The 22,169-nt window shown below is 42.8% G+C and overlaps 1 protein-coding gene across 4 annotated transcripts in view; it reads left to right on the top strand.

The window, feature by feature from the left end:
• The first annotated feature begins 664 nt into the window (after positions 1–664).
• The window catches only part of SERGEF (secretion regulating guanine nucleotide exchange factor), a 202,368-nt gene continuing 180,863 nt past the window's right edge, over positions 665–22,169 (top strand). For 3 of the 4 annotated variants that reach the window (XM_072969634.1, XM_072969632.1, XM_072969636.1), the window contains exons 1-7: positions 665–767; positions 4,501–4,636; positions 5,809–5,964; positions 8,666–8,760; positions 13,679–13,739; positions 18,031–18,144; positions 20,638–20,700. In XM_072969634.1, the coding sequence (XP_072825735.1) occupies positions 708–767; positions 4,501–4,636; positions 5,809–5,964; positions 8,666–8,760; positions 13,679–13,739; positions 18,031–18,144; positions 20,638–20,700 (685 nt within the window). In that variant the 5' untranslated portion in view covers positions 665–707. Of the gene's footprint in view, positions 768–801; positions 1,202–4,500; positions 4,637–5,808; positions 5,965–8,665; positions 8,761–13,678; positions 13,740–18,030; positions 18,145–20,637; positions 20,701–22,169 lie in introns of those variants that run through there. The other variant, XM_072969633.1, reaches the window with a different exon arrangement.

Below are 22,169 nucleotides of genomic sequence, written 5' to 3'. Positions count from 1 at the left end.
CGCTCCGTGTCTGGCGCTAAAGGCGACACCAACGACGTAAGACACTACACTGGCACCAAGAAGCTCCCTCAGATTTTGCCAACTGCACACAAAAGCAGGCCCAAAGACAGTTCAGCCTAGACGCTGGGTCAGGACCCTTGTCCATCTTCTCCCAGGCTCGTCTTCCCTGATACAATCCCTGTCCTGTCAGCCACTCTTGGCTGTCGTGGGATTCTAGGCAGATAAAGAAGGAGCTTTGTGAACTGCTAAGCGCAGTGCAATCGTATAAAATTATTACTAAAAATACAGTGAGAGCGGAGAGAAGGAGCAGCAGAGGTGCCCGGCGAGACAGGAGGCCGGGGGCGGAAACGCTCAGAGCGCGCCCGGGAGAGTCGACCGGGAGGAGGTTCCGGGGGCGGCTGCTCGGCTCCTGCCTGGGCCTGGTTAGTGGAGCCTAGAAAGCGCGGTCCGCGGCCCCTCCTTCCGCTCAGGCCCCTCTCAACCACAGACCCTTCCGGGTGTGGGCCTTACGCCCCCTGACGCCAGTCCCTCCCGCGTGCCGGCCCCTTCTCCGGAGAGCCCCGCCCTTGGGCCGGCCCCTCCTCCGGTGAGCCCCGCCCTTGCGCCGGCCCCTCCTCCGGAGAGCCCCGCCCTTGCGCCGGCCCCTCCTCCGGAGAGCCCCGCCCTTGCGCCGGCCCCTCCCGGAAGCGCCGGCGGAGCGTCCTCGCATGGAGTTCGAGTGGAGCGCCTCGGAGGCTGCCCCTGCTGCGGCCGCGCTCTTTGCCTGGGTACGTGACTCCGCCTCCGGGCCGGGGCCGCTGGGACTGAGGGGCGCACAGACGCTGGGAGCTCCGGGTCTCGGGGAGGGCGGCCCCGGGGCCCAGCGGCCGAGGTCCCAACCGGGCTCTGTGTTGCAGTATTCTGGGCTGGGAGCTGAGGAGGAGAGCGCGGGGAGGGAAGGGTCTTAACGGGGTGACTTCGGGGCTGCTGGCTGGTGGAGTCCCGACCGGAGGGGCTGCGGCGCGGTGGGAAGAACCTGCCTCCAGGGCAGAGTGTCTGGTTTCGCTCATGACTTCAGGCCCAGAGAGCGCCGGGAAAGACAGCGTGGAGGGCTCTGTGGAGAGAGCTGTATGGAGCCACCTGTGCTCCTTACCCGCCCATTGCCAGCAGGATGGAGCCCTTTCACCAGCCCCACCCCAGCCTGGCGGGAGCATCCTTTGGGGTGAGGCCTGCGGTGTTGGGCTGTGCACAAGGCGGAGACCCTGCATAGTTGCTGATATTCGGCTGTGACTGGATCTTGCCTGCACTGGGGGCGTGGGAGTTTGCGCTGGTGTTGGTTTGACGCGAGCATTGAGAGATCATCTTTATGTGTCTTGGCTGGGAGAGAGGAGGTCTGTGCACGAGAGTGTGTGGCAGGCAAAAGACCAGATGCGCAGGAATAAGCAGACGTAGTGTCTTGTAGTTCATGGCACATATCACAATTGTAATGAGATGTGTAACTTGTTAATGTCAGTCTCTTTGCCTAGAATGTAAGCATCATGAGGGTGGGCACGGTGCCTGTCTTGTGTGGTGCCTGGCTGGTGCCTGGCACCTTGTAAGGTGCTCAGTAGATTATGTGTTGACTTGTGAGTGAATGAGTACCTGTTGTGTGCCGAGCTATGTACTGAACTTTTGGGGAAAACACAAGAGTGAAAGTCTTGTAGCTCTACTGTTGCAGGGGGTGCAGAGGGTGGGAGAATAAGACCTTTATTGCTGTTAAAACCAGTATGTACTGACTAACAAAAAAATGGTAATTATCAGTACCAGGCAGCATTTGTTGAATGTAAGGCTGCTGCATACTAGAAGGGAGAGTGTGGTGTGGCCTGAGATAGTCTGGCTGTCTGAAAGTCTTTGAGGTGACACTTGAGCTGGGGGTGAAATCAGGGATTGGGTGTGTGCCTGGTGTGGGAGTTTTTCCCAGGCCAGGGACTGGGGTCTCTGTGGACAGAGGAAACATCTGACAGAAAAAGCCCTTCAGACATGGCCTGGTCAGTACTGAGACAATAATATCGTTGAACCTAACCTCATTGCTGTGCTTGGAGGCTTGCTGGTGTGTCCTTTCTGCTGCAATATCTGTGTGGAGGGGTGTATTAGTTTGTTAGGGCTGCATAACAAAATACCACAGACTGGGAGGCTAAAACAATGGAAAAGTATTTTCTCACAGTTCTAGAGGCTAGAAGTCCAAGATCAAGGTGTCAGCAGGTTTAGTTTCATCCAGGGCCTCTCTCTTTGGCTTATAGATGGCCGCCTTCTTGCTGTGTCCTCATGTGTCTTTTTCTGTGGGTGAGAGCATCCCTGTGTTTCTTAAATGCATACCAGTCATATTGGATTGGGGGTCCCACCCTTATGACCTCATTGAACCTTAACTACCTTTTAAAGTCTTGTTTCCAAATACAGTCACATTCTGAGGTACTGGAGGTTAGGCTTAGGGAATTAATGAATTTCAGTGACGCACAATCAGTCCATAACAAAGAGATTTACCTTTTTGGAGGGGGGTGGATGTGATGTCTGGAGTGTTTGTAAGGAAGGAAGGCAAATACAGCTGTAATAGGTTGTATTACATTTTCCTTCTGTTTTGCTTTATTATGAATATAGGGCTTCTTGATGTGTTATGAAAATTTGGTGCCATAATTTGAATCCCATGATGCTGGTGTATCACTTTCTGTTCAGCATCCTGTAGCCCTGGTAAAAGGGCAGCATGGAGATCTCACAGCTAACAGAGATATCCTGTGCATATGTTCTCCACTTCACACTGTGTGGGTCTTTCAGTTGGTCTTTCCTAGGTAGGAATTCATACGGTCTTACATTCATTCACTGTGAAATATATGCACACCTTTTCTTGGCCAGCACGGTTTCAGATGCAGGGGAAACAGCAGTGAGCAAAACAAAGTTCCTGCCCTCATGGAGTTTACTTTATAGTGGGGAAGGTAGACAGTAAATGAGTAAATGTACAGAATATAATGTCAAGGAGTGCTGTGAAGAAAAATAAAGCAGAAAAAGGGCATAAAATGATAGGGGTGCTGTTTTAGGTAGGGTCCTACAGTTAGCTTCCTGCTACATAAGCTCTGGGCTGGTTCACCATATATGCCTTTTTTTTAATTTTTAGAGGAGAAATATGGTAAAATAAAGGAGCGGGCCATTCGACTTGTTGCCTACTCAGCTGTGTGACTGTGGAAAGTTACTTAACCTTTCTGAGCCTTAGTTTCTTCATCTGTAAAATGAGAGCGATAATGCCCCCTCCTCTGTTGTGAGGATTAAAGTTGAATGTCCAGCACACGGAGAAGCACTCAGGAATTGGTAGCTAATATTGCCCCCGAGGGCCTCTGAGACCTGTGTCCCTGCTTGGCTTGCTCTTTCAGCATGGAGTCTTTGCAGCCCAGGATTGTGTGGAATAAACCTCAGGGGCAGGAGTTGGTGTATATGTATGCATTTTTTTGTAGTTACTTTAAATCACTTCCTCATTCAGGTGTCTTCAAAAACAAACACATTTTAAAGGTTTTACTACTCATCTCTGGGAAGAACCAGGCAGCAGTAAGTGGTTGGAGAAATGATAAGGATTTCCAAAATCTTCATAAGATCTTCCCTGCAGGTCCACAATCCCTTCTCTTAATTTTGAATACAAAAGTCTCTGAAAACCCCAAAATGACCTGACATAAGGCTGTTTATAGTCTGTGCCCGCTAACTCAGTATTTGTACTATTTACTGCAGAAATAATACTCTTTTTCTTATGTGGACCTTGCAGCAGTGTATATGATCTATATACCATATTGCTTTTCTAAAGTCTGCAAAATTCTGGGTCTGAAATAATCTGGCTGCAAGGGTTTCAGATCAGAGATTCTGGACCTTTATGGTGTAATAACAATAACAGACATATTGCCCACTGTTTCCTTAGAGAAATGTCACCACATGAGTCTTACAGTCACAAAACATTGTACTTGGAAAGGCCCTTAGAGATCATCGCCAACCTCTTTCACTGTACAAATGAAATAACAATAATGTGCCCTGCTTGAGGGCACAAAAAGCCAGCTAACTTTGATTCCAGAAAGTCATTGCCAGTTTTCCTGGTGAGGGTGTGGGCAGAAGGGACAAGAACTAGTTCTAGTGCAATTCTCACCCACTTTGTTCCCATTTTTCTTCATTCTTTCTTTCTTTACCCTCCCTAAATAATTAGCTTTATCAGAAGGAACTCCTGTGCTGTCCCCAAAGGCAACACATGTGCTCTGGGACACTGGCAGGGGAAGGTGAGGAGTATCACTGGATAAGTTGTGGACACTGAAGGCTCCTCTCACGCGGAAATCGTGGTGTTCTGGGGAAGGGGCCACCGTCTAAGTATGGATTGCATAAAACAACTTCCTAAGAATGAGCCTATGAAAATGTTCTAGGCTCTGAGAGGGATGTCAGAGTGAGAAAGACAGGGAAAGGTAAATTCAAATTGACAGTTGGGGTTCCCAAATTTTTCATCCTTGGCTTGTTTATCCCTAGGGTGCAAATAGCTATGGACAACTTGGCCTTGGCCACAAAGAAGACGTACTTTTGCCCCAGCAACTGAGTGACTTTTGTAAACCTGGATGTGTCAAGAGGATCACGGGAGGTGGGGGCCACTCTGCTATTGTTACAGGTAACTTCCTTTGAGAATATAGTCTCTCATTTTCTTATTTAGACATTTTCCCCTAGAGTGTTATATTGCCATCTTTCAGCCTTTTGTATTTTGCAGAGGAAAGCATTTTTGTGAAGGAATCAAATCAGAGAATCCTAGATTGTCAGAACTAGAAGGATGTCAGAAATCTAAGCACCCCTTCTCTCTCCCACCACCCCCACCCTTCTCCCCCTCCCCAGAAATGAAACTCAGAGAGTAAATTTGCCCGAGCTTATAAGACAAATAGTGGCAGAGTTGCAACATGCATTACATTTTATTCCATATATTTCTATTTAACTTTCACATATGAGTTAAGAGTCTTTGCAGTTAGGTTGAGTATTCCTTGAGAGCAAGAACTTTGTATTTTCCTTAATCTTCCCTCACAGTACCTAGGGTAGTACTTAACAAGTACTACAAGTGCTATAATAGTGCAAAAGAGGGCCTGTTGCATCCTGGTTAAGAACATGAGCTCTGGAATCAAACCACCTGAGTTCAAATCCTGGCTCTCTTATTTATTAGCTGTGTGGCCTTGGGCGAATTACTTAATTTCTCTGTGTCACAATTCCCTCTGTTACAAGGGGCGAATGAGAATCAGTGAGTTAACAGGGCTACATTATGACCTTGATGAGTCCTTGACACTTTTGCCTTTGTGAAGCTCTTCCTCCATAAAGAAATATTTAAAATTATATTTACAGCTGCACTGATATAAAGATTAATATAGTCCAGGCTGGATTTAGTATTATATATTCTTATTACATTTTTTCTTATTAAAAATTATTTTAAATTAAAACATTTTTGTGAGCCCTAGGCACTGTACCTAAAGGATAAGTCAGCCTCACACACGAGGCTCTTGGGACAGTACCTGGCACATTCTACATCCCTAATAAATGTTGGCTTTTATTGTTGTAGAAGATGCTTAGTTTGATGATTGGCCACTGCTGTAGGACTTAGAGTTTCCATTTAGATATTAGATTGGAGCCCCTTGGCTCTATGCCGTTGGGTCCAGAACATATTAACATGCATAGCTTACTAACTTGGGTGGAAAGAAAGTTATTGGGTCTGTGACTCCAAATAATTAATTAACTCCTTTTGTTCGTTTCGGCAGTGGTAATTTCCCCTGTGTACACTAGTGCTGAAACCTTTATATTTTACAGATGAAGGGGACCTTTTTGTTTGTGGCCTGAACAAAGATGGGCAACTGGGGCTCGGTCACACAGAGGATGTCCTGTATTTTACCCCCTGCAAATCCCTCCTTGGCTGTCCCGTCCAACAGGTGGCCTGTGGCTGGGATTTTACCATTATACTTATGGGTGAGTTCACTCCTAGGTAAATCTTTATCGTCGAAAAGACTTTGGGTGAGAAGGGCTTGATGGTGGGGGCACTGATTAAATGAAATCCTTTTTGTGTTTAAAAACACAGATGTTCTCTCTGGTTGTCATGGGAAGTTGCAGGGTGCATTTTGCAAGGAGAGATTTAACAGTAAAGGAGCCGGGGAGGATATAGGTCAGTGGTAGGGACTGTGCCTAGCACGCACAAAGTCCTGGGTTCAATGCCCAGGACCTCCATCAAAAAGTAAATAAATAGGGGGGTGGGAAGTGACAGACTGGGATTTCAAAATGTAGAATAGATAAACAAGATTTTACTGTATAGCACAGGGAAATATATACAAGATCTTATGGTAACTCACAGCGAAAAAATATGTGACAATGAATATATATATGTTCATGTATAACTGAAAAGTTGTGCTCTACACTGGAATTTGACACAACATTGTAAAATGACTATAACTCAATAAAAAAAAGTTAAAAAAAAGTAAATAAATAAATAAACCTAATTACCTCCCCCCTAAATTAAAACAATAGCGACAACAACAACCAGTAAAGAAGACTGGGCTGGAAGGCTTTTGCCAGAGACTGAGGAATGGAGTAGATCACTTTCGGTGGCCACTTGCCATCCCAGAAGTTCCTGATAGATAGCTGTGTGCCTGGGCAGAATGGCTGGTAGGGCTGGATAAGGGTTCCTCATGGGGGAACATGGTGAGAATGTATGAGGAAATCAGAAGTTGCCATGACAGTAATGGCAGCTTTTCTCAATGAGAGATTTTTTTTTCTTTTAGAGTAAATATGGTTGGGCAGAACTGTCCAGGCTCTGTGAAGCCAGAGAGCAGAATAGGGTGCGCAGGGATGTGGGCAGCGGGTTAATAGGATAATCCTCTTGGAAACAGCTGACTTTTCCCTGGAAGCTGTTTTGACTTCTCTCTTCAGCTTTGCCTGGTCTAGCTTGCCATTCTGGATTGAAAGGACTATCTCTAGTTCTGACTAGCTGATCTAGCTTGCCATTCTGGATTGGACTATCTCTAGTTCTCCCTCTTTGTCACAGTCCTCTGGCAAGGGCATCCTCTGACCATGTCACCTGCCCCAAACCTTTGTGAATTCTCACGGACACAGCTCCTATCCCAAGCTTTTTAGTACACAGCCTTCAATTACTGTTCCCTACCCATCCCTGTTTTTGCTTTGTCTTTTATTGTCCACATTCCCCGTACTTTGCTTTCTAGTGGTACCGAACAGTATGTGTTGTTCTCTGCCTGGAGCAGACCCTCTTGTCTAGCTGATGAACTCTTATCCTGCCTTTAAAATCCTGCTCGCGTGTCACCGTATCCCTTCTGCTGAGGGGTTCCATCATGTGTGTTGAATTTGATACTAATTATTAGAATCTAAACAATAGCTGTCATGTATTAAGTACCTAGTGTGAGCCTGCATCGAGTTGTGGGGACTCAGTAGATAACGCTGTTTCCTGCCCACATTTGGGACCAACTATGAAACAGGCACCGAATGGTCACATAGTTGGAGATCAAATTATCAGCTTTTTACTGATACAAGTTAAGCTGAAGGACATGGTTAATTGTCAGTCTAAGTGGTTCCGCTAACATTCCTCTGTTCCCAACCTACCCACAAATCTCTAGGGCTCCCCACCAGGGGAAACCCTTACTGTGTGTCAGCCCAGAGTGCCTGAGAGGAAGATGCCAAGCTATACATGTCCTGTTCCTTTTCCCAAATGCACTAATCGGTTGGGTGACTCCTCTTCCCCTAGAAAGCAGTGAGAATGGGGAAGGGCAGGGAGAATGGCCTGGAGTACCAGACTAATGGAAATCCCATCCCATGGAAATATGAAAAGTGGGGGATAAGTATCTTTCCATCACAACACCAGGCACTGGGCTAAGTGCTCTACACAGCTAATCTGTCATTAGTTAGGTAGTGTAGTGGGCAGTGTGTGTAGAATGCTCAGCCCAGTGCCCAGGGCTTTTATCCCTAGAGGAATAGAAGCAGGGACTATGGATTGAATGTGCTGAAGCACAGGACCCTACTCGCTCCTCTCATTCCCTTTGCTCTTCTCATCCTTCAGCATTTACCCATTGGTTGCACATGTCTTACTTCTTAGATTTTTTTTTTAATTAAAGTACAGTCAGTTACAATGTGTCAATTTCCGGTGTACAGCACAATGTCCCAGTCATGCATATACATACATATATTCATTTTTATATTCTTTTTCAGTAAAGGTATTACATGATATTGAATATAGTTCCCAGTGCTACACAGAAGTAATTTGTTTTTTATCTATTTTTATATATAGTGGTTAACCTTTGCAAATCTCAAACTCCCAAATTTATCCCTTCCCACCCCCTTTCCCCTGGTAACCATAAAATTGTTTACTACGTCTGCGAGTCTGTTTCTGTTTTGTGGATGTGTTCATTAGTGTCTTCTTTCTTCTTTTTCTTTTAGATTCCACATATGAATGATATTATTTGGTATTTTTTCTTTCTCTTTCTGGCTTACTTCACTTAGAATGATGGTCTCCAAGTCCATCCATGTTGCTGCAAATGGCATTATTTTATTCTTTTTTTGTTTATCACTGAGTAGTATTTCATTGTATAAATATACCACAACTTCTTTATCCAGTCATCTGTGGATGGGCACTTCCTAGATTTGTGATTCAAGCATTTGTATTTTGCAGAAAATGGTCAAGTTCTGTCATGTGGATCCAACTCCTTTGGCCAATTAGGAGTTTCTCACGGGCCTCGGAGGTGTGTGTTTCCCCAGGCCGTTGAGGTAAGGACGGCACCTAGTTTTGAGCTTGCCTGTGTCCTGTTAAAGGGTCTCCAAGGGGTCAGTCACAGTTACCCCTCCCTGGGCTATAAGACTGACTGGGCCCCTGAAAACGCATGAAGTAGTTAGAATTTATGTTGAAAAACTCAGGTTCTCCTGGGAAAAATTAAGTAGAAGGGATGGATGTTGTAAGTGAAAAACCTGTTAGTTCTCATACACCTTGTAATTTTTTTTCATGTTATAATTTTTTTGTGGAATGAAGCAATAAAAGTAATATATCTTATAATGCCATGAATGACATTTTACAATTCTAAAATTAGTAATAGTGGGAACTGTTAGAAACAGGTCCAGTTGGAAGTGACTTGCTTAAATTAAAACCACTAGCTAGGCAAAAGGCATAGGCCAGTGCTCTTCAGTGGAAACATAATGTGAGCCATGTGTGTGTTTTAAAATTTTTTCTCAGAGCACCACTTAAAAAACTAAAAGAAATAGATGAAATTTATTTCTAAAAGAACAGCTTTATTGAGGTATAATTCATATAACATCAAAATTTACCCCTTAAGAATGTATAGTTCAGTGGGTTTTTAGTGTATTCCCAGAGATGTGCAGTCCCCACCATCATTTAATTTTAGAAAATTTTCATCATCACAAAAGAAACTGCATACCTGATAGCAGTCAATTCCCATTTTCCCCTGCCACCAGCCCCTGGTGACTGCTAATCTGTCTCTATGCATTTGCCTATTCTGGGCATTCCTTATAAATGGAATCATACAGTATGTAGCCTTTTGTGTCTGACTTCTTTCACTTCACGTTTTCAAGTTTCATCCAGGTCATGATGTGTAGGTAAAACTAATTTTAATAACTTTTAAAGTAATGTATCCAAACTATTACCCTTTCATTTTATATGTCATCAATATAAACCTTTATTAATGAGATATTTTCTATTCTTTATTTTATTCTAGGTCTTTTTCTGGTGTTTCTTTTTTTATTTCGAGTACATCTCAGTTCAGTCTAGTCACATTTCAAGTATTCAATAGCTATGTGGAGTTAGAGGCTACCATATTGGACAGCACAAGTGTTAGGTAGAACTCCTGGTTTTAGTTCAGAGCTCTTTTCGCTGTATCAGGCTTAAAATGTACACATTTATGTGAAGATGATATTGTAAGTGAATTTTTAGAGAGATTATGCTGGAATCTAAAATGAGTTTCACCACCTAAGCTGCTCTACTTGTATCTAATTTCCTTAAACTGTGAGTAACAGTGGGGGAGATCTGTTTTCACTGCAAAGAGCTTGGCTCTGCTCCTGTCTTCTTGCTGAATTCTGGTTGCTGGTATTGTGGGATATTATTTGGGGTCATGGTTTCCATTGTGTTTTAGTCCCATTGGGCTGTTCTAACAAAAATACCATATACTGGGTGGCTTAAACAACAAACATTTAATTTTCATAGCTCCAGAGGCTAGAAAGTCCAAAATCATGGCACTGGCAAGTTTGGCATTTAGTGAGGGCTCAGTTTATGGTTCATGGACAACTGTCTTTTTGATGAGTCTTTAAATATCAAAGGCGTTCTCTGGGGTGTCATTTATAAGGGCATTAATCCCATTTATAAGGGCCTAATCACCTTCCAGGGGCCCCACTTTAAAATACTATCATGTTGGGATTAGGTCTCAACATATGAATTTGAGGAGAACACGAACATTCAGTCTATCAGACGTGGTGTACATGGAAACCTAGATTCTGTAGTCCCTGTTGTGGGGAGTGTTAAGGCTTCCAGTTGCAAATAGATGGCTTTTAAGAACCTACATTTAAGTTATAATTAATTTAGCTTAAGTCACATGATTAATGAGAGGGAGGAACAACAGTTAAAATATGTTGGATGACAGAATCAGAAGGTTGTATCCTATAGAACAATAGAAGGCTGTGTTTTGAGAGGCTGTATCCTATAGAACAATGGGAAGAATGTGCCATGGTGAAATATAATAGAAATGCATTCATTTATTTAATAGCAACTATTGGGTATAAGTTGTTTAGGCAGGGGGAACAAAGGTTAAGTAAGACCCAGTCCTAGCATTTGAGGGCTTTGTAGTTTACTAACACGTGTTAGAGACAGAAACACCTACATTCATTACCATGTTAGAACTATGATAGCTGCATGGATAGCCCCAAAGCGGGGAGTACTGAATTCTCTCTAGGGGAAGGTAGGGTGAGAACAGACTTACGCTGAATCTTCAAAGTTGCATAGGTATTTACCAGGTTTGGGGTCGGAGGATGTGCAGCGTAGGTACAAAAGAAGCCCATTATAAACGGAAGGAACTAAATAAGCTAAGGTATAGAAGCATAAAACAGAAGGTTTGGGATACTGCAAGCAGTTTAGTATGATTGGAATATAAGGAAGTGGTTGAGGTGCCAGTGGGGGTTGGGCAGGCGGGGGGGGTTGGGCAGACGATAAGTTCAGTGTGTTAGAGAGGGGCCAGGTGAGGTAGCTTGGAGGATGGACTGAAGGAAGATTACTCAGGAAGCTGTTGCTAATAATCCAGGTAAGAGACAATCCTGCCCCAAACTAAAGCAGCCGCAGTGGAGACGGAGAGGAAGGAATGGAAGCACGTTGTGTTGAGAGACTGAGTCCACATGTAAAGCCCTTCAGTTAGTTTTGAAAAGAAAAAAAGTATTAAAAGAAAAAATTTGAAGGGTAGTATATTCAAATCGTATTAGCAGTAAGATTTGATCTTCCTGAAAGCTAATGTGATTGTGGGCTGAAATAATAGGAAGATGGTCTCCAGAAGAAGGGAGGCCAGGGTTCTGTCCTTCCTAGTGCTGGTCACACTGCGTCTGGGATGTTGTGTCCTGGTGTGGGTTTGGTTCTTAGGCCCTGGACACTGAGGTAAATAAGACTCACACTCTGTCCTTGAGGACTCTAAAGTTTAGAAACACACTGTGGGCCTGTAAATAAACAAATGTGGTAAAGTCCCATAGGAGCTGAGATTGATGTGTATATAGTCCCTTTATTTATTTATTTAAAAAAAAGTTTTTTTTTTGGTGGGGGAGTTAATTAGGTTTGTTTATTTATTTATGTGTCTGTATATTTATTTATTTATTAATGGAAGTACTGGGGATTGAGCCCAAGACCTCGTGTAGGCTAAGCATGCCCTTTACCACTGACCTATAACCTCCCCTTATAGTCCCTTTTTAAGAGAGAGACTGAGTAACCAGAGCAGAGAGGAGAGAAACCAAGAGGAGGAGGAAATTTGAAACCAGGCAATGGCAGCTGGAACTGGGAATGTTTGGCCTAAAGAAGAAATATGTATTAGTTATCTACTGCTGTGTAATACATTACCCTAAAATTTAGCATCTGGGATGTTGCAGCTTAAAACAAGAGACGTTTATTATCTCACGATTTTGAAGGGTCAGGAATCTGGGAACATTTTAGCTGGTCTCCCATGAGGCTGCAGTTAAGATGTCAGCTGCGGCTGCGTGAGGTCTGCTGGAGGCTCAGCTGAGCTGAAGGCTCCACTTCCACGCTCTCTCACGAGCAGAGGCTTCAGTTCCTTACCATATGGGCCTCTCAGTAGGACTGTTCAGATGTGGCATCTGGCTTCTCCCAAGAGTGATGAGAGAGAGAGAGAGAGAGAAAGAAAGAGATGCAGGCTGGTCAAGCATGAAGCTTCAGTGCCTTTTATTACCTAGTCTCTGAGCCACTCATCAATTTGTTATCCTATTAGAAACAAGTCACTAAGTTCAGCCCACAGTCAAAGGGAGGGGAATTAATTTGCACACCTCAAAGGAGGAGTCTTAAAGAATTTGGGGACATATTTTTAAAAAAAATTTTCTATTTAAGTGTAGTTGATTTACAATGTTAGTTTCAGGTATACAGCAAAGTGATTCAGTTATACATATACATACATAGATACACACACCCACATATATTTTCAGATTCTTTTGCATTATAGCTTATTATAAGAAATTGAATGTAGTTCCCTGTGCTATACAGTAGCTCCTTATTGTTTATCCATTTTATGTGTATGTCTGTTAATCCCAAACTCCTAATTTATCCCTCCCCCTGATTTCCCTTTTGGTAACCATAGTTTGTTTTCTATGTCCGTGAGTCTATTTCTGGTTTGTAAATAAAATTTGTGTCTTTTTCTAGATTCTACGTGTAAGTGGTATCATGTGATATTTGTCTTTCTCTGTCTGACTTACTTCACTTAATATGATAATCTCTAGGTTGGGGACCTATTTTTAAAACCACCACAAGATGTCTTAGTGAGGACGTGACAACTGTCTTAAAATATTTGGAAAGCCTTGTCAGAAGCAATAGGCAGATAGGTTTGGTTTCAGCTGAGGAAATGGATGGAATCATGGAAAGATGAGCAGGCACCTGGGGAGGTGATAAGCCTGTGTCACTGGGAGTAGGTGTTTGGCAGGGGTTGGATGACCACTTGGTAGGGTGTTGTAGAGGGGTTTCTAGCATTGGATGGGGACTGGACTAGATCAGAGGTCAGCAAACTGACCCTTGGTGAATAAAGTTTTATTGGAACACAGCCACACCCATTCATTTATTTATTGTGTCTGGCTGCTTTTATGTTACAATGGCAGAGTAAAGTAGTGTGACAGAAACCACGTGGCCTGCAAAGTCTAAAATATTTACTATCCAGCCCTTTACAGAAAACCTTTGCCAACTCCTGGACTGGATGACCTTGCCGGTGCCTCTCAGCCCTGAGAAGTGTTGTGATATGGTATTTTTAAAAGATTTTTTCTTTTAGGTTTACATATAGAGGCATTTATGAGTGGAAATGTTGGGGATTGGGAGCTCCAAACCAGGCAGACATATAGTGAGGGCCATGCTGCATTGTATTTGGGCATAAATTACATAAAATTTTGTAGATGACTAATCCTGAGATCCCCATCCTTTTCTTTGTTTTGACAGCTCCTGAGAGAGACGGTTGTTAGTATTGCTGCTGGACTGAGGCATGCGTTAGCTGCAACAGGTGATCATTTTGCTTTTATTTTCTTAATAGGCATATAATAAGGAGACATGAGCTTTGGAAGAAATAAACTCTACGGAGTAATCCAGGGTGTCCTGCTGTGCTGCAGTGCTGATTGAAAGGAGGGGACATAGGCAGAGGTAGTGGGAAAGCTTTTAGCAGTTGGAGAGGAAGGAAATTAAATTGTCTAGCTCTTTATTATGTTCTTGGCAAGGTGCTAGGGTCTCTTGATTTAACTAATACCTCATTTAATCTTCATAGCCACACAGTGATGCCAGTTAAATTTTTTAGAAATTGAGATATAGTTGATTTACAATATTACTGAGTTTCAGGTGTACAAGATAGTGATTCACGATTTTTAAAGACTATACTCCATTTATAGTTATTATACAATGTTGGCCGTATTCTCTGTGCAGTATATCCTTATAGCTTATTTATTTTATACATAGTAGTTTTTACCCCTTACATATGAAGAAACTGAGGTCCAGAGAGGCTACAGCGTTTGTCTGAGGTTACACAGGGAGTAAAGCACTAAAAGGTAGAGCTGGGATCAGAGTCCAGGATGGGCGGGGTTCCAAGGCCCACGTCCTTTGCCGTGAACTGTACTGCTTTTCTTTTGGATTTTAATGTTTATCCATATAACAGCTTCAAGTGAGCTTGTCTCTGGGACCATGAGAGGGTGATGAGTATAGAGCTGACAGTGTGTGTGAGGTTGAGGGTGGAAAGTGGAGGAGGCAGTGGCGTGTAGGAGGGCAGTGACCCTTTTTCTCTCCCTTGCTCATTTTTCTGCTTTCTGCTCCCACTCCTTTGGGCTGGAGGATAGCCCTGACCGGCCATGGCAGCTGAGGCTCAAGTGTTGGTGAGTCCAGTCATGGAATGGGGAGAGGAACGGAGGTGAGGGAGAGTGTGTCAGCCTGGTGCTTAGTACTGATTACACTTTTTAAAAAAATGAAACTTTTCGTTTTGAAGTCATTGTAGATTCACATGCAGTTGTAAGAAATGAAATAGATCTCACACACTCTTTGTCCAGTTTCTTCCCACGGTAACATATTGTGAAACTATAGTGGAATAGCACAACCAGGGTGTCTTGATACAGTCAAGATTCAGATCAGTTCCATCACAAGGATCCCACTTACTGCTCTTTTATAGCCACACCCTCCTCTTAGCTCCTGGCAGCCACTCTTCTGTTCTCCAACAAGAATGGTGTTATTCAAGAATGATGTGTAAGTGGTATCAGACAGTTAATAGCCTTTTGGGTTTGGCTTTTTTGCTCAGCATGATTCCCTAGAGGTTCATCCAAGTTGTGAGTATCAATAATTTGTTCCTTATTATTGCTAAGTAATATTCCATGATATAGATGAACCACTGTATTAAGTTACCAGGGCTGCCATAACAACATACTGCAGATTGAGTGGCTTAAACAACAGGAATTTATTTTCTCATAGTTATGGAGGCTGGAAGTCCAAGATCAAGGTGCCATAAGGGCTGGTTTCTAGTGAGGCTTTTCTTCCTGGCTTTTAGATGCTGCCTTCTTGCTCTCTCTTCACATGGATTTTTCTCCATGCACGAGTGGAGAGAGAAAGAGAAATCTCTGGTGTCTCTTCCTCTTTTTAAAAGGGCACCAGCTGTATCAGATTAAGGTGTCACTCTTATGACCCATTTAACTTTTATCACTTCCTATAGGCCCTGTCTCCAAATACAGTTACATTGGAGTTTAGGTCTTTGGTATATGAATTTATGGAGGACACAATTCAGTCTATAACAACCACACTTTGTTTAACCAGTCACCCATTGAGGGACATTTGGTTGTTTCTGGTTTTTAGCTATTAAAAATGAAGCTGTAAACATTTGTGGACAAGCTTTTACGAGAACATAAATTTTCATGTCTCCAGGATAAATGCCCAGGAGTGTGATTACCGAGTTGTATGGTAGTGATTATACTTTTATAAGCAGCTCCTTTTAGAAATGAGCAGAGCCAGAGAATTGCCTATCATTGGTTTACTTGCCCCTTTCCCACCAACATTCTGTGATTGCTAGTCTTATGTGTACATTTTTGTCCAGTTACAAAGCAGCACATTTTCCATTACGTGTTTGATTAATTTAATTGTAAGTCCTCCCTCCCCTCATTTAATGTGTAAAAATTTCTGCCCGCATCTCTGAAAGATGAGGACTCTTTGTGAAAACATTACCAAAAATAGCATCATCATACCTACAAAAAATTAATAATAATTCTGTAATTTGATCAAATATGCAGCAGGATTTAAATTTCCCTGATTGTCTCAAATTTTTTTTTTTACAGTTTGTTTGAATCCAGATCTGAATTAGGTCTACACATTGCAATTGATTGATAGGTATCTCAAGTCTCTCTCTTTTAAAATATTTTTTTGTTCCCTTTAGGTTTTTTTTGAGATAAAATACACATAACAAAATTTATCACCTTAATCATTTTCAAGTGTACGGTTGTATGGGATTAAGTATATTCACATTATTATGCAACTATTACCACAATCCATTTCCAGAACATTTTTCGTCTTGCAAAACTGAAATTCTATATCCATTAAACAATAACCCCCCATTCCCCATTCTCCCCAGCCCCTGGCAACCGCTGTTCTACTTTCTGTCTCCATGATTTTGACCACTCATACAGGTACCTCATATAAGTGGAATTATACAGTCTTTGTCTTTTTGTGGCTTATTTCACTTCACGTAACATTCTCAAGGTGTGTTCATGTTGTAGCAAATGTCAGAATTTCCTTCCTTTTTAAGACTTAATAATAAGACCTAATAATATTCCACTGTATGTATTACCACATTTTGCTTACCTGTTCATCTGTTGATGGATACTTGGGTTGTGTCCAAATTTTAGCTATTGTGAATAATACTGCTATGAATATGAGTGTACAAATATCACTTAGAGATCTTGCTTTCAATTCTTTGGGATATATACCCAGAAGTAGAATTGTTGGATCATATAGTAATTCTATTTTTAATTTTAGGGGGAATCACCATACTGTTTTCCTTAATGGCTATACCATTTACATTCCCACCAGTAATGAACAAGGTTTCCAGATTTCTTCACATCCTTGCCATCCTTGCCTTGTTCTTCTTTTTTTTTTTTAATAGTAGCCACCCTAATGAGTGTAAAGTGGTGTCTCATTGTAGTTTTGATTTTTATTTCCCTAATGATTAGTGATGTTGAGAATCTTTTCATGTGTTTCTTGGCCAATTGTATATTTTCTTTGGAGAAAAGTCTATTCAATCCTTTGCTCATTTTTGAATCAGGTTTTTGTTATTGTTGAGTTTTAGGAGTTCACTATATATTCTAAGTATCAATCCTTTATCAGACATCTCAAGTCTCTTTGAATTTGTGTGTTCTCTTTCCTCTCTTTTTTTTATTCTCTTGCAATTTATTTGATGAAGAGATGGTAAGTTGTGTGTTATTTCGACACTGTGTTTTCCTCACATTGTGCTCAGACCTCATCACTGACATCTCACAAAGCAGGCTTGTGTGTTTGCAGCCTAAAGGACCATTGGTTATGGGATACTTCTGGAGGAGCAGTACCTTGATGTTGCTGTTGGGTCATGGATCCTAGTTACAGACATCTGACTGTAGACCAGATACAAAATTTCATCTGCCCATCTGTATGAGGTTCAGAATATGGGTTCATTCAGTGGATGTGGAAATAAAAGGCTATTCCAGAGCAGCAGTGGCTTTGAAGAAGCTATCTTGCAGTCATAAATATGTCTTTATTTGGCAATTAGGAATCTTTGAATTTATCTTTCTGTAGGAGAAAAGGCACTACATTAGGTGAAGGAGAGTTGAATCCTGGTGTTTTCTCTGCTACTAGCTCCCTGTGTGACCTTAGACAAATCACATCCTCTCTTCAGGGCCTCAATTTTCTGAGCTAGTAAATGTGAGGAATGGATGTGATAAACTTTAAGGTTCTTTTCTGCTTGGTCTGGAGTCTGAGCTGTCCTTTCAGATTAGTCATGAACAAGGTGTCATTCCAGTAATTTGACTCTGGCAGAGTGTCCTAGGACCTTCTGGAGGGAGCTTTACTATGTTGAATTTTCTTTGATGGTCTTCGATTGCCCTGAAGATTGGGCTTGGGATCGGCTTGGTGGTAATCCCGATGACCAGCCACAGGGCCCCTAAAAGCATTAAGTTTTTCCATAATGTGCGTGTTAACTGAGCATGAATTGGGACTCTCCCATGGCAGTGGGGTTCAAAGACAAATCTGATCTTAATCTGGATAAGCAATTTCTCTTTTTTCTGTTCTGTTCCACTGGGAAGCTAGTGGCCTTGTGTACCAGTGGGGAACTGGTTTGGCATCGTCTGGACGGCGGTTGTGCCCTGGGCAGACTCTCCCGCTGTTTTTGACAGCAAAGGAACCGAACAGAGTGACAGGTAAGGCCCTCATTTCTTCTGAGTCCTATATTGATTCTTTGTCTGGAAGTGAAGACACAGACATGCAGAAAATGGGTAAATGGAGTTTTGCTTTTCTACTTTTTCGTCTCTCTGTCTTAATTCTCTCTATTGGTTGGTCTCTTTGCTGGAATTTTTGTGGGCCCAGTAAAAATACCCCTCTTTGCTGTCAGAATTTGAGACCCACTGAGAGATAGATGCAAGTCAGGTAGGTAGAAATCAAAATGGTAGCTCTAGAACTGTTAAATGTTAGATTGGAAGAGGTGACTTAGGTGTTTGGAGATAATGTGCAGCAATAGTGGGTCTCTTAAGTTCTGAATCCCACGTTGAGCTTAGCCCCCAGGCACTGGAGCAGCTGCATGCAGTCGGCTCTGCTAAGGTCCCTGCTTAGAGCACTCAGAGCACAGAGGAGGCCCCCTCTCTGCAGGCAGGTGCACCCCAGAGGGAGAGCCCAGAAGGGCTGCACCTCGCCTGCCCAGCTCCCTCTCCCAAAAGGAAAGCAGGAGTGGGTGAGGATGGAGAGAGGGCAGGAGCATTCCCCTGGGGAAGGCTCTCTCATGGGCACAGGAAGAGTAGGTAGGAAGGTCCTGCCCACAGGTCTGTGGGTTGGTCTTTTGTTAGTAAATTAGTCTCTAGGACTTTGTCTCTCTCTCCCTCCCTCTGCCCTCCACTCTCTTCGTGGGCCTTTCTCTCTGGGTACATAGCACCATGAAGCACCATGTCTCCACCTCCTTCTCCTCCTCTTCCTTTCTTGCTCTCTTACTTTGTGACCCAGTTGATGGAGGGTTGGCTGTAGGAAAAACCTGTAAGGAAACCTCTATTCTCCTCTAGCTCAGAACAAGGGAAGAATTTTTGAGGGTTGGAGGAAGGGGGAAAGAGAAGAGAAGGGTGAGCTGCAGTGGGAGTGACTTAGAAGATGCTGGGACCATTTTGATGTTCTTAAGTCCTAGGGGCACTCCCCTTCACTGGAGGTGAGGTTAGCCTCCCTGAAGCCCATGGGTTGAGTTGGGGAGGTTACTTTTGAGAAGGAGAAGGAGCTACCGGACACAGGACAGACAGTCCACTTCACATGACACTGAAAGCATTTGTAATTTATAATCCATTCTTCTCAAACATTTTCCTGCTTCACCAAGGTATTATTCACTGCTCCCTGGGCATATCCTGCATTCTCTTCATCTGTGCCTGTGGGCAGACTGTTACCTGCCTGAGATGCCGTTCTCTTCCTGCTCCCCTGGGGAAAACCCTGATAATTTTTCAAGGCATACCTCAGATACAGCTTTCTCAGTAAAGACTCTTCCCTCTTCTCAGCTCCACTGCATTTTCTCTATGTGCCTGGACAGCACAGCATATTGTACTGTTATCAGTTGTTTCCAAGTTTTCCCACATGCCAAAGAGTATGAGCTTTCTAAGGGTGGGAACTGTGTCTACTTTCTGTTTTAGCACAAGACCTGTAACTAAAAGGAATCAGAAATGTTTTTATTTGATTTGATTTAAATGACCTGATTGGGAGCTGCCTGGGGCACAGCTTAGATTCAGAGATGATTTAGGGGAGTTTTCTGGTGAGACGTTAGAATAGATATCAGCTTCCTGCTCTCAAAGTCTTTCATTTCATTCTCCCATGTTTACCTCATTGCCATCAGCTCTGGAGCTGGAACCCTGGACGTCCTCTCCTGACCTGGCCACTAGGAGCCCAGTGCTTCCTCTTTGGTGAATGTGGCAGAAACATCTGCTTTGTTCCTTTCTCATTCCACAGGATACTTGAAGGCATGAGGGACATTTTATTAAGGCAGTAGTAAATTAAACAGAACTGTCAAAAGAAAGAGTTATAGAATAAGACTACATTTCTCTGCATGCCAGACCAGGTGACCACAGCTTTGAGCAGAGTAGACTGGGATTATAACTTGACATTGAAGGCAGATTATTTAACATGGGGAAAGTGCTGGATTTGGAGATAGGAGGCAGGTTCAAATTCTAGTTCTGCCTGTGTGTTTGTGGGAGGCCTGGGCTTGTGTCTCAGTGTCTGCACATGAGAGCAGCTGAGTATATGAGATGCCATTGCTTCTAGGCCTGCTCCGTGGACACATATGTGTACACACATGTGCTTATACACACGTACACTTGCATCTGTTTATCTCTAGTAGAAACCACGAGGTTACACTGACTTCAATTTCAGTCCAGTATCACATGGTCAATTCTAGCCCTTCACCTTTTCATAGCTGTACCTTTCTTCCTTTTAATAGTGGGAAATCTAGCTCCTTAATCATCAAAATATTTACTTATTTGTTCAATCCCCTGGATATAACCAGTCTCCCTGCCAGCCGTCTTCTTGGCTGGTGCCGCTGACTCAGACCTTCCTGTGCTGGCTGAGAGTTTCTCCCCAGGCGCTGGTGGTCCCTGGTGATCCCTGCCTATGTCCTTTCTCTGCCCAGTTGGTTCTGTCATAAATGTGATTTCAAAATAATTTTTTTTTGATAGGCCTAGAGAATTCTCAAGCAATATGTGTTCTTGCTGGCTCAGATCACTCAGCTTCACTGACAGGTAGGTAACATGCCATTCAGAACTCTGGGTATTTCTGCCTCAAGTGGTGTTCAAGGGGATACAGAGGGAAGAGCACGGGCTTTGGAGTCAGAATTCGGATGCCGCTGCCGGTATGATCTTACACAGGTCACCATACCTTCCTGAGACAAATTCCTTGTCTGTAAAATACTTTGTGGGCAGTTTTGAGAATTAAATACGATAATACATTAAAACACTCGGGTGAAATGTAAGTCACTTCCTTTCCTCTTAGTTTGTTTTCTCAGCTGTGCTATCGGGATGAGACTAGTTTCCTTTCAGGGTAACTATGATTGTCAATCGTATGACCAACAGTACATTTATGTAGAACACATGGTTATCTGTCTCATCTGTTTTGATGTCTAATACAACTGTCTACGCTCTCTTCCTGTCTCTTTTCTCTAGCTCTTTAATCTCAGACTAATCTGTTTTATCCACCCATGTCTCTTGGCTCTATTTACCTGTTTTCCTGTTTGCTCCTTGTATTTATCTACTGTATTTTATTTAACTATCTCTATTTTTATTTATCTCCCATCTTTGTGTCTTCCTGTCTAACCTGTGTCTCCCTATTTCTCTAACTCTAGTTGTGTATGTATTTTTCTAATCTATTGTATATTTTTATATGTTTCTCCAATTGATCTCTCTACTCCATTTCTTTGATCTATCCCACTGTCTAGTCTTTTTTTTTCTCTGTCACACTGTATGTATCTCTCTGTCTGGCTATCCATCTGCTTGGCACACCCAGCCAGTACAGTATAAACTTTCTAGTGACAATGCAGCATTTTCTTGAAAGTGAAGGTTATCCCTTCCAAAGGCTATCTTTTTCAAAGCCCAGATTGCCCTGACCCCTGCTGTTGGACAGCTGTGATTTAGTTTGGTAAGACCTCTTATCTAGTGTTGAATGCATTACATTTTTTAAGCAAAGGAAAATGACTTTTATACACAGTGTTTTCAGTGTTTTATGTGGAAATTGAGGTATGGACACATTGTGAATTAGAGGAGGCATGCATTCTTCAGCATCAGATTTGTAATGCAGTCCGACTGAGGGGCTGTTACTGTTTCCAGAACACAAGAGTCGTAATGCAAGAGTTTAAATACTCCACAAATTTGGAACTACAGAATTTATTTAATTCTGTAATTCATAAATGTATTTAATGAACTAAAAATGGCTAATGAAAGAAATACCTGCTTTGACCTATGTCTCATATTAGGTTGATATATGGATATGCTAAACAGATTAAGTTGAAATGAATGCTAGCTCTCAGGGACTCCCCTGGGCATGTGGCCTCACCTCCCCTTTTATAGAGGGAGGACAAGTTGCCCAAGGGCAGGAAGTTTTTAGTTCATCCTCCACGGTCAGTGCGGGCTGGGGGAAGGCATTCTTTTCTGTGAATAAGAGTAGACTAAGAGAGGTTTCTATTCTGTTCTAATTAATTTGAAATGGCTGGTATTAT

Source organism: Vicugna pacos, chromosome 10 (genome assembly GCF_048564905.1).
Source record: "Vicugna pacos chromosome 10, VicPac4, whole genome shotgun sequence".
NCBI lineage: Eukaryota > Metazoa > Chordata > Mammalia > Artiodactyla > Camelidae > Vicugna > Vicugna pacos.
This window is presented reverse-complemented; position numbering and strand designations above follow the sequence as displayed.